Source organism: Lontra canadensis, unplaced genomic scaffold, assembly GCF_010015895.1.
Source record: "Lontra canadensis isolate GAN:19392208 unplaced genomic scaffold, GSC_riverotter_1.0 scaffold144, whole genome shotgun sequence".
In the NCBI taxonomy this organism is placed as follows: Eukaryota; Metazoa; Chordata; class Mammalia; order Carnivora; family Mustelidae; genus Lontra; species Lontra canadensis.
In genome coordinates, this window is record NW_022631138.1 from 2,216,840 (window position 1) to 2,228,842 (window position 12,003).

At 38.5% G+C, this 12,003-nt stretch overlaps 1 protein-coding gene across 2 annotated transcripts in view; it reads left to right on the top strand.

The window, feature by feature from the left end:
- The window catches only part of TMEM87B (transmembrane protein 87B), a 49,480-nt gene that overhangs the window by 33,181 nt on the left and 4,296 nt on the right, over positions 1-12,003 (top strand). The window contains exons 11-16 of one of the 2 annotated variants that reach the window (XM_032843876.1): positions 624-695; positions 2,392-2,500; positions 2,583-2,641; positions 2,957-3,060; positions 4,859-4,932; positions 10,963-11,036. In XM_032843876.1, coding sequence (XP_032699767.1) covers positions 624-695; positions 2,392-2,500; positions 2,583-2,641; positions 2,957-3,060; positions 4,859-4,932; positions 10,963-11,036 — 492 coding nt within the window. The remainder of the gene's footprint in view (positions 1-623; positions 696-2,391; positions 2,501-2,582; positions 2,642-2,956; positions 3,061-4,858; positions 4,933-10,962; positions 11,037-12,003) is intronic. The other variant, XM_032843875.1, reaches the window with a different exon arrangement.

Consider the following 12,003-nt stretch of genomic DNA (forward strand, 5'->3'; position numbering starts at 1 on the left):
TGTTCTTAACCATCCACAAGGTAGTTCACTGGGAAAAAACAGTAATGCAGCTTGGCAGGAACTTCCAAAGACAAGCAGCTCTAAAGGCCCAATTCCATCGAGATTTGAATGAGGGTAATTTATCACCTTTATGGACAGTGTTAACTTTGGAACATTCCAACACATAATGCGCCAAATTGGAATGGGGAGATAAGAGAAACAAGGAAAAAATTTAGTTTGCTTAATGATCAATATTTTTAATAAGGCAGTTTGAAATACGAGTCATAAAGAAATCTAGAAATTAAAATTATCTTGGTTAGTGTTTCATGGTGAGATGAAGAAACTTTGTCCATTTCAGCTGGCACCTGATTTTCCTATGTTTGCTTTTAGATGGCTATTTGACAGAGAGTAGATTTTTTAAATTATTACAAATGGCAAGCAAAAGAAGCAGGTCTATATACAGAACTGAGCGCTTCTGTGACGACTCTGCTTTGCTCGATGAACCTAACATAGCTATCCTGTAACAGTCTGGTTCTGAAGTAAAACTAGAAATAACCTGAAGAAATCAAAGCCATTGCTTTTCTCATGAAGCCCCCTTCCTCTTTTTCTCCTGCTTGTTTTAATTGTGTGCTGTTTTGCTGCAGGCAAGTGACTCTGATCTTGTGCTTCTGGCCAGTCTCCCTCTCTCTCTCCTTGACTCTGGCTTGTGCTGGTGGATATCCTTTTCCTACTGCAACAGCACGTTCCCGTTGCTTCTCACCTCAGGATGACCAGGACTGTTTGCTTTTGTCACCACTTTCCTTTAAGGGGAGAAATGATTTAAGCTTTACTTAAATTTAACGGTGTCCTGGTAAGGGGAGGTTTAGGCAGTTTTGAATTTGCTTCTGATCTTTTTATTCCTCGGCTTCTCAGAAATGCTTTTGAATTATTCAGTGTGACCATATTTTTAACATAGAAAATTCATTTCAGTCAAGAATTTTGAAAAAAAGTATTTCTCTTGATAATGTTAAATGAATACAGCGTATTTACATTTCTGTAAATTCTGACAGTAGCCTTAATTGGTTGTATTGTGTTATTTTAGAAATTGATCTTCTTTTGTAACTCACTGGTCATTTAGAAAGACTAAATAGCAGTTTTGTGAGTACTACCATGAAGTTTCTGATTCATGAAGTATTCGAAATTTAAAATAGGCATAAATACAAAGTTTGCTGCTTCTGTTCTTTTGCTCCACTCTGTTTTTGGCATATGGTTCAGGAACAAAGCTGGTGGTGTGCTCCAGAAGAAGCAACTCCCATTTACAAAGAGAGCCCTGGCTTGAATCCCGGCTTCATTGCCAAGGAATCAGTGGAGAAGCCTCTTTTTGATTCTTCGTACTTGACAGTGTTGAGCTTTACCTGACCCCTGTGCTCCTGGAAAACAGCCCTGGTTACGAAAACCCCCACCCTTTCGTGTTCCAGGAAAAGGCTTACTCCAAAGAACTTAAAGGAGACATAAGTCCAATAGGACTTACATGAGACTCCCAGATGCCCCCTTGTTACCAGTGACAAGGCCAGACCTGTTTCCCCACTGACCAATCTGGCCAAACTAAGCAGTCTCCCTCCCTGCACCAGACTAAGCAGTCTCCCTCCCTAGGTCCCTGAGCCTTTGTCCACCACAGCCCTACTCAGTGGCCCCTCTTGAGAATCTGCACACCTCAGGGAAAGTGACTGCCTGAGCAGCTGGCCAGTCATGTCACCCACTTCCCCACACCTGCTTTCCAGTCTTGTTTACCCTCCCTACAAAAACAAAGCCCTGTCTGGCCTGACCTGTGGGACTCTTACAGATCTTATGAGTTGGAAAATCCTCCCCATGGCAGTAAACCTCCTCTGCCTGTTGAAGTAATCTCTTTCCTGGCCCAAGTCCAGATTTGTTTTATTTAACATATTTCATTTTTCAATTTATACAGTGGAATTGATAGATGACCTCCCTTCTTACTTATGGTCATTCAGAGGATAAAAAGAGAGTAGACTGGAAAGAACAAAATAAGAAACAGAGACAAAGGCACAAGCCTAAGGGCATGTCATAATGTGATCTGTAAGAGTCACTGGCCTAAGGTGGAAGAGGGCTCGTTGTTTAATGTATATACTGCTCTATCCTGTATTTTGGGAGCTGGGCATTGAAGGAGAACATCATAGGGCTTCTTGCCTTTTGTATTCCCCAGAATTTAGTTAGTTCAGACATTAGTAAAATGTAAAGCAAGATTTGTGATAAAATCAGTATCGTGGTCATACAATATTGGTTAAAGTAATATTTTTTGTATTTTTACAGGAACTATATTTACCAGTACTAATTTTAGAAATGTAGTAGGAGATTCTTATTTTGTTTTTAAACTGTTTATTACTATTTAAAATGTCTTTCCTTAATTTTTTGCACATATTTATAAGTTTGGCACAAACTATGAAGACTCTAAGACTAAGAAAGAATACAGTGAAATTTTCTTTATACAGGCACTTTACAAATACTCTGATCTTTGCTGTACTGGGTAAGCTATTTAATTTTCTTATTATAATAATTATTTCAGTATTACATGTTCCTTCAAAGGTGACTTCTTTGGTGTGTTTCAGCTTCTATAGTGTTTATGGTGTGGACGACCAAGACATTTAGAATTGCAAAATGTCAATCAGTAAGTATAATCTTCCTATTTAAATAGTTTTCATTTTTAATTATACTATTTTGGGAAGTTCTTTATGATGCTCTAGTATATAATTTGTGTTAGGGTTTTACTTATCTGATTAGTTATAAGGCTGAAGTAGGCATTCATGTTAATTTGATAAAGAGCTCTTCTTAGTTTTTATTTTGTTAAAAAAACATGTACTGATTTGGAAGATGGACTGGTTAGAAAGATTTCATTCATGTTTGTCGTTGTACACTATTTGAACGGGAAATCTATCTGTGTTTATCACAAAATTAACATTTTGTGTTTGAATTGTCCTTATAGGATTGGATGGAACGCTGGGTTGATGATGCATTTTGGAGCTTCCTTTTTTCACTTATCCTTATTGTAATAATGTTTTTGTGGAGACCGTCAGCAAACAATCAGAGGTACCTAACATAGGAAAATGGAAGTTTGGCAAGCATTTGTTGATCACTGCTCCTGTGTTCAAATAAAAACCCATTTATAGAAAGTGAGAAAGTAGTCCTCTCTTTTAAAGGAGTACACAGTCAAGTAGGGAGACGGACATAATGCAAGACAGTGAAATAAGATTTGTATGAACTAGGAAGTCCGGGGGAAGACCGAAGAGGGATGAGGAAGCCTCCTTGAAAGGCAGCATCTTCCTAGAGGAAAGAAGCAGAACCATGAAAAGCTGAGCTGAGAAAGAATGTACATTTTCTGAGGTAGTGGGGGAAAACATGGTATACCTTGGTGGTCATTGAGGCATTTGATTTTGGTTAATACTGCTTACATTGGAGGGAAGTAAAGCTGAAAAGGAAAGGTGGGGCCAAAATCAGAAGGAGCTTGAGTCATAAGTTTAGGTTGTTCCATTGGCTGCATGTGATGGAAAAGCCCACCTGCCCTCGCCTCACTCCTCTTCCCCAGGGAAAGGGCTGTGAAGTTTCTTGAATGCCCTTCTAGGGAACTGAAAAGTATATACTGTGTGTTGTGTTTCTCCCTCTCTTTTTTTTTTTTTTTAAGATTTTATTTATTTATTTGACAGACAGCGATCACAAGTAGGCAGAGAGGCAGGCAGAGAGAGAGGAAGGGAAGTAGACTCCCTGCTGAGCAGAGAGCCTGATGCGGGACTTGATCCCAGGACTCTGGGATCGTGACCTGAGCCGAAGGCAGAAGCTTTAACCCACTGAGCTACCCAGGTGCCCCACTCTCCCTCTCTTTTTAAAAGTACATAATAATTGGGACACATGGGTGGCACACTTAGGCGTCCAACTCTTGGTTTTGGCTCAGGTCATGATCTCAGGGTCATGAGATCAAACCCTGAGTCAGGTTCCAAATTCAGTGCCGAGTCTACTTACGACTCTCTCCTTTGCCCCACCCCATTGTGCATGTGTGCTCGCACGCACGCGCATACACACACACACACACACATTTTCTCTCTCTCTCTCATAAATAGATACATCTTTTTTGTAAAAGTATATAATAATTATGCAGAAATACATACATACACATATACACTGCTCTTCACCTTCTTGTTTAAGATGTTTCTTTCCATATCATCTTGTATAGATCTACCCCATTTTTTTTTTAAGTAGGCTCCATGCCCAATGTGGGGCTTCAGCTCACGACCCTGAAGTTGAGAGCAGCATGCTCTATTGATGGAGCCAGCCAGCTCTCCCTCGATCTCCCACATTATTTTTAATGGCTCTTTGGCATTCCATGATATGAATGTAGCCTAATTTATAGAAGCAGTCCCTAATTATTAAGCACTTTGCTTCTAGGATTATTGTTATTATCAGTAATGCTTTCTGAATGTATTTTTTACCTAGCAAATGTGGCTCAGTCAGTACGCTTTATTTTCACCAGTAAGATTAGCAGTTTACCTTTCGTTAGGGATTAAGTTAACAAGTATTGGCAGGGAGGGTAAACCTAACAGGGAGAAAAAAAGTAGAGCAGGAAGTTCCCTTCCCTGAACATTGAAGAACTGCTTTCCAGAAAGATCTTACCAGTTACACTTTCACCAGCAGGGCTTGGAGCTCCAGCTTCACTGTTGGATTGCTAATAATTTTTCCTAATTTGAGAGTAAAATTAGTTAAATATTCGTTATTTGAATTTATAAGAAATTTTTAAAATGTAAATATTTCTGTATGTAATGACGCTTTTAGATATCAACTGAAAACCGAACAGGTTTAAATATACTAGTAAAACTACTCCTTGTTTCTGATGTAGATATGCCTTCATGCCATTAATCGATGATTCTGATGATGAAATTGAAGAATTTATGGTACCATCTGAAAATTTAAGTAAGTGACATGTTTTCTTATTAAATGACCATTGTATTGTACCTTTACTTATGATGCAAAGTCAGATATATTTTTTTTCCTATTAAAATTATTTTAAAACTATATCTGCCCAAACCCCTTTTATGGTAGACAGTCACAAAAGGAAGTCAGTAACGAAATTTTCATGATCATTAATGTAGTTTGAGCTTTTGCTACTTGTTTGCTTTTAGTCTACGTATTAAAGTAGGTATACTGTTTCACACTAATAATTTAGTTTAGATTTTGCTTAGCTTCTAATAATCTTCTTAACGAGGGTTGCTAAATTTTCTTGAATCACCTCTTCTTGCTTTTCAGAATTATCGATATCTATTCATTCCCATAGCATTTGTAATTATAGTTTTAGTGCTATTTTCATCTTTCAATTAATTTCTACATAGCACTTTATCATTTTATTAATTTTTTTTAAGATTTTATTTATTTATTTGACAGAAATCACAAGTAGGCAGAGAGGCAGGCATAGAGAGGGCGGGGAGGCAGGCTTCCCTCCGAGCAGAGAGCCTGATGTGGGACTCGATCCCAGGACCCTGGGATCATGACCTGAGCCGAAGGCAGAGGCTTTAACCCACTGAGCTACCCAGGCGCCCCTCATTTTATTAATTTTAACCATAGTACTTGGAACATTTGTTAAGGCAACAATACATAATTCAGTTGCTGAGAATAAGTAAGTGTAGGGCTATAATATGTTTATGAATTGTAAATCTCAATATTATTAAGCAGTCAGTACCATAATCTGATGAGTAGAATCAGTGCAATCCCAATCATAATTCTAACTGACCTTAAAAAAAATAGTTAATGTGATTTTATTTTTTTTTAAAGATTTTATTTACTTATTTTAGAGAGTTGGTTTTTTTTTTTTAATTTATTTTAGAGAGAAAGACTGAGAGAGCATGGGGGTAGGGCAGAGGGAGAAAAGAATCTTAAGCAGGCACCCCACTGAGCACTGAGCCTGACATGGGGCTTGATCCCAGGACCCTGAGATCATGGCCTGAGCTAAAATCAAGAGTCAGATGCTCAACCGACTGTGGCATTCAGGTGCCCCAGTTAATCTGATTTTAAAATACGTGTGAAAAAGTAAAGGACCTAGAAGAGCCCAAACATTCTTATTTATTTATTTATTTATTTATTTATTTATTTAAGATAGCATGGGCATAGGTAGGGGGAGGCAGAGAAAGAAGCAGACTCCCCACTGAGCAGAGAACATGATTCAGGAGCCCAAACATTCTTGTAGTTACAACATGGACAAATCTTGAAAACATTATACTAAGTGAAAGAAGCCAATCCTATAGATCACAAATTGTATGATTCCAGTTAAATGAAAAGTCCATAAAAGGAAAATCCATAGAGGGGTGCCTGGGTGGCTCAGTAGGTTAAGCCTCTGCCTTTGGCTCACATCATGGTCTCAGAGTCCTGGAATCAAGCCCCATACCAGGCTTTGCTCCGCAGGGAGCCTGCTTCCCCCCCCCCTCCCCCGCCCCACCCCTCCCTGCCTCTCTGCCTGCTTGTGACCTCTCTTTCTGTGAAATGTATAAATAAAAAAACAATTTTTTATTAAAAGGAGCATTATTTAAAAAAAAAAACAAGTTAAATCCATAGAGACAGAATGATAGAAATGCAGTTTCTTTTTAGGGTAACGAAAATCTTTTTGTTGTTGTTTCTTTCTTTCCTTCCTTTTTCTTTTCTTTTTTTTTTTTTTTTTTGAAGATTTTATTTATTGGGGCACCTGGGTGGCTCAGAGGGTCAAGTATCTGCCTTTGGCTCAGGTCATAATCCCAGGGTCCTGGTATTGAGCCCCACATTGGGCTCCCTGCTCAACGGGAAGCCTGCTTCTCCCTCTCCCTCTGCCTGCTGCTCCCCCCTTCTTGTGCTCTCTCTCATTCTCTGTCAAATAAAGAAAAAATCTTTTTAAAAAAGTACCATTTAAAGATACTATTTTTTTTTGTCAGAAAGAGAGAGCAGGAATGAGGGGAAAAGCAGAGGGAGAAGCAGGCTCCCCTCTGAGCAAGGAGCCCAATGTGGGACTCGATCCTATGACCCTGGGGTCATGCATGACCTGAGCAGAAGGCAGATGCTTAACTGACTGAGCTACCTAGGCATCCAGAAAATCTTCTGAAATTAGTGGTGATGGTTGTCCTGAAATCTACCGAATTGTACACTTCAAGATGGTACATTTTATAGTGTGGAAATTCTATCTCAATAAATAAAATTAATGGACTTATAGTAATTTCAAGACTTATAAAAATTTCAAGTTATACTAATCAAGATAGTGTGATATTGGCAGAAGGATGGAGAAACACAGCAGTGTTTCAAAATATAGTTCAGGGGCACCTGGGTGGCTCAATCATTAAGCATCTGCCTTTGGCTCAGGTCATGATCCCAGGTCCTGGGATCAAGCCCTGCATCAGGCTCCCTGCTCAGTGGAGAGCCTACCTCTCTCTCCCTCACTCCCTCTGCTTGTGTTCCCTCTCTCTGTGTGTGTCTCTCTGTCAAATAAATAAGTAAAATCTTTAAAAAATAAAAAAGTCCAGAAATAAATCCACACTTATACGGTCAGTTGATACCGTTGTCGTTACTGCATTAAGTAAAAACATTCTGAAGAATGTACTTTTCGAAGTACCCAGTTGATTTCACATGGTAGGTTTCTAAAGGTTTTGCTTTTTAAAAGGAATGCAACAAAGGCACCTGGGGGACCCAGTTGGTTGAAAGTCCTGTTCTTGGTTTCAGCTTAGGTCACAATCTCAGGATTGTGGGATCTAGCCCCAGATCAAGCCCCTGCTAGGCGTGGAGTCTGCTTGGGATTCTCTCTCTCCCTCCCCTTCTGCCCGTCCCCCCTCTATAAATAAATAAATAAATAAAATTTAAAGATATTAATAATAAAAGGAATGCAATAATTAAAGTAGCTCCAAACTGGAAACCTCATTCATCAACTGATCTTTACAAGAGAACCAAGATGTTCTATGAGGACAGAATAGTATTGTCAACAAAGAGTTCTGGAACAACTAGATGAACACATGGAGGAAAATTCACCTAGACTCCTTATACAGATATCACATAATAATAAATTCAGGATGGACCACAGACCTAGATGTGAGAACATAAACTATAACTCTTCTGCGGGCACCTGGGTGGTTCAGTCGGTTAAATGTCTGACTCTTGATTTCAGCTCAGGTCATGATCTTAGGGTTGTGAAATTGGGCCCCATGTTGGGCTCTGAGCTGGGTATGGAACGTGCTTAGGATTCTCTCTCTCCCTCTCCTTTCCCTCCCCCCCAAAAAACTATTAACTCATCTGAAAGAAAACAAAATATCTTAAAAACCTTAGGTTAGACAGTTTCTTAGAACATAAGCAGTTACCATACAATTTTAAAAACTAGTAAGTTGACTTTACAAAAATTAAAATACTCATCCAGAGAAACAAGAAAACAAAGGACCAGGCTGAGAGTTGAATAAAAAATTCTCTGTACATATATCTGAGAAAAGACTTGTATCCAAAATATAAGTAAAATTCCTATCAATCAATAAAATATAACTCAATTTGTAAAAACAAAAATATACTTGAATAGACACATCACCAAAGAAGACAAAGGAATGACTAATAAGCATGTGAAAAGGTGCTCAGTATAATTGGTTATCAGGGAAACACAAATTAAAACTAGAGTGAGAAACCACCACATACCCACTAGGATGGTTAAAATTTAAAAGACTGACAGCATGAAATGTTGGAGAGGATGTGGAAGAGCTAGCTCACTCAGACACTACTGGAAGGAATGTAAAGTACTAAGACTTCTTTAAAAAAACAATTTGGTTCTAAAAATTTTTTTAAAAATTGATTATTAAAAAGTTGATCCTATGCCTACCATACAACCCAGCCATTCTTTTTTTTTTTTTTTAAAGACTATATTTATTTATTTGAGAGAGAGAACATGAGAGGAGAGAGGTCAGCAGGAGAAGCAGACTCCCTGCTGAGCAGGGAGCCCGATGTGGGACTCTATCCCGGGACTCCAGGATCATGACCTGAGCCGAAGGCAGTCGCTTAACCAACTGAGCCACCCAGGCGCCCCCAACCCAGCCATTCTATGCCAAGCTATTTATCCAGAAAAAATTATAGAAATGAAAGTGATATTCATAGAAAGACACTGATGTACACTATTATTTTCCAGCAGGTTTATTCTTAATAGTTTAAAACTGGATATAGCCCAGTGTCCATCAACAGATGAATAGATAAGTATTTGTGGTATACCCACGCAATGTGACCCACACAGTAGATAAAGTAGCCCACACAGCGGGCTCCTGTTCCATCTCAAAAGTAACCAACACTGCAACATAAATCTCAAAACCTTTATGTTGAGTGAAAGCAGGCAAATCCAAAAGAATACAGAGCCCATGGATTATGGTTCTATATGTGAAATTCCAGAACAGGCAGAACTAAGCAGTGGTGATTATGTGAATCAGAACAATGATTGCTTCTGGTAGGATTAAGATTGACCAGAAAGGAATTTAAAGAACCTTCTGTAATGTTGGAAATGTTAAAGGTCTCACCTGAGATGGTAGTTACACAAGTGTATATGCTTGTAAAATCTCCTAGACTGTACACTTAAAATTTGTGTATTTTATTATCTGTATTGCACCTTAATTTTAAAAATCAGTGTATTGCCCCATTGAGAGAATAGATCCCAAATGTTGGGATTTTAAATATCCCCATGGAGGGGCACCTGGGTGGCTCAGTCATTGAGTGTCTCCCTTCAGCTCAGGTCATGATACCCGGGTCCTGGGTTCGGTCCCCCACATGTTCGGGCTCACTGCTTGGCGGGAAGTCTGCTTCTCCCTTTCCCACTCCCCCTGCTTATGTTCCCTCTCTCGCTGTGTCTCTCTGTCAAATAAATAAATAAAATATTAAAAAAAAAATAAATGCCCCCATGGAAACATTTTTTGATCAAGGAACCTCATTTTCATTCATTATAGCACTTCATGATTATAATATACCAATTGACCTTGTTTATGGAGAAACAGGATTTGCAAATTATTTTAATAATTAAGATGAATATTTATGGGACATAAATTACATGTCAGACACCTTGTATACACTAACTTGTTTAATGCTCATCAGAACCCTATGAGGTGGAGATCAGTATTATCCCATTGTGTTGCTGGGGACACTGAGTCACAGAAAGTTAACTGCTTTGCCCAGGCTTGCATAGGGGGACCCAGAATCCTAGATGGGGCAGTCTAGTTCCAGGACTCATGCTCTTAACCTCTGCTCTGAAACTGCTGGCAGAAAGGAGAGCCTCGGTCAGATAGGAAGAAAGAAAATCCTCTTCCCTATTTTATTTTGACCATAGGTACATTCCAAAATGTACACATCAGAGAAGTAAAGGCATAGCCAAAGATGTTTTATTATTAAATATGATACTGCAAATTCTACAGATTTTTATTTTTACTTTATTTTTTTAAAGATTTTCTTTATTCATGAGAGAGAGAGGCAGAGGCAGAGGGAGGAGCAGGCTCCCTAGAGAGCAGGGACCGTGATGCAGGACTTGATCCAGAACCTCAGGATCACAACCTGAGCTGAAGGCAGACGCTTAACTGACTAAGACACACGGGCGCCTCATCTATAGATTTTTTAAATCCATAAACTTTAAAATGTATTGAAACTATCTAAGGAAATATGTATTTATGTTTGCTTATATGTTTAAATTCCTCTAAAACTAGAATTCTAAACTAGCATCTTGAAAACCTTGTTGTTATTGGAAACATTTGTGAAATCTATTAATTTTTGCCTTTCCTCTTACATTTCCAAGTTGTATGTTAAAGTCAGCACCCTGCCTGAAGCTTCCAGTATTAACTCTTCTTTAAATATACGCATATGTGAATAATTAGTATACATATAAATCTCTCTATATAAACATATCTTTGTTGGGTTATTAAATGTGAGATTATGAAAGAAAATAACATTTTCTAATTTATATATTTCTCTCCATAATGTTTCTCGTTATAGCTGAAGGAATAAAATTAAGAGTCTCAAAAACGGTTTCCAACGGAACAGCTAAACCTGCTACTTCTGATAATTTTGTGAGTATAGGATATTTTAACAGAGTCTGTGTCACATTCACTGACTGTCAGGAAAACTTTTTCTACTAAGATTTTTTGTATGACATTCGGTGTTACTGAGCAGCGACACTAGTTAAGCCTGTTGGCCGTTCCTGCGGTAGACTCCGGCTGCCAGGGCCGTTCTTGGACCAGCTGCACGAGCGTCGCTGGGAGCATGTTCAACTCGCGGGCTCAGGCCCACCACAGACCTACTGAGTCTGAATCTGCTTCTTCATAGGATCCCAGAGATGACTCACATGCACACTGAAGATGGAGAAGCTTTGACATAGTAGAAGCTTGTGTTAATTTTTCAACATTTTTAAAGTGATTTTTGAAGCTATTTCAGATAACATCTGCTATCTGTTAGGAAAGGCTTTTATGTATTGCCTGTGCAGTTAACAAAATTAGCATTTGTTACAGAACTGTGGAAGTTTGAAGAAAATGGTAAAATAGTAGAGATAAGTTTTTTAAAATATTTTATGCATATTAATTAGGCACAGTGGGAGTGCCTCTCATGTAGTTTTATATTCTGCTTTCTTATAGTTAATATATGTTGTGATCAACAGAGTATGAAATTTATGTATGCTTATAAATTCTGACAGGATAGATGACCCAGGAGAACAGTTTGATCTGTTGGTTTTGGTGAATTTTTTCATTTTTATTTTTGATAATAATTTTTTAAATGTGTTTTTAAAGTAGTTTTATGGTGATTTAAACTTTTAAAAATTACAACAGTTTTAATTATCTGGTGTTAGAGCTATTAAAGTTTAAATTCATTAATAAGATATTTTCCTTTTGGGGTGCCAGGGTGGCTCAGTCGTTGGGCATCTGCCATTGGCTTGGGTTTGTGATCCCGGGGTCCTGGGTTCAGGCCCTGCTTTGGGCTCCCTGCTCTCCTACTCCCCCGCCCTGTTTGTGTTCCCTCTCTCACTGTGTCTCTCTCTGTCAA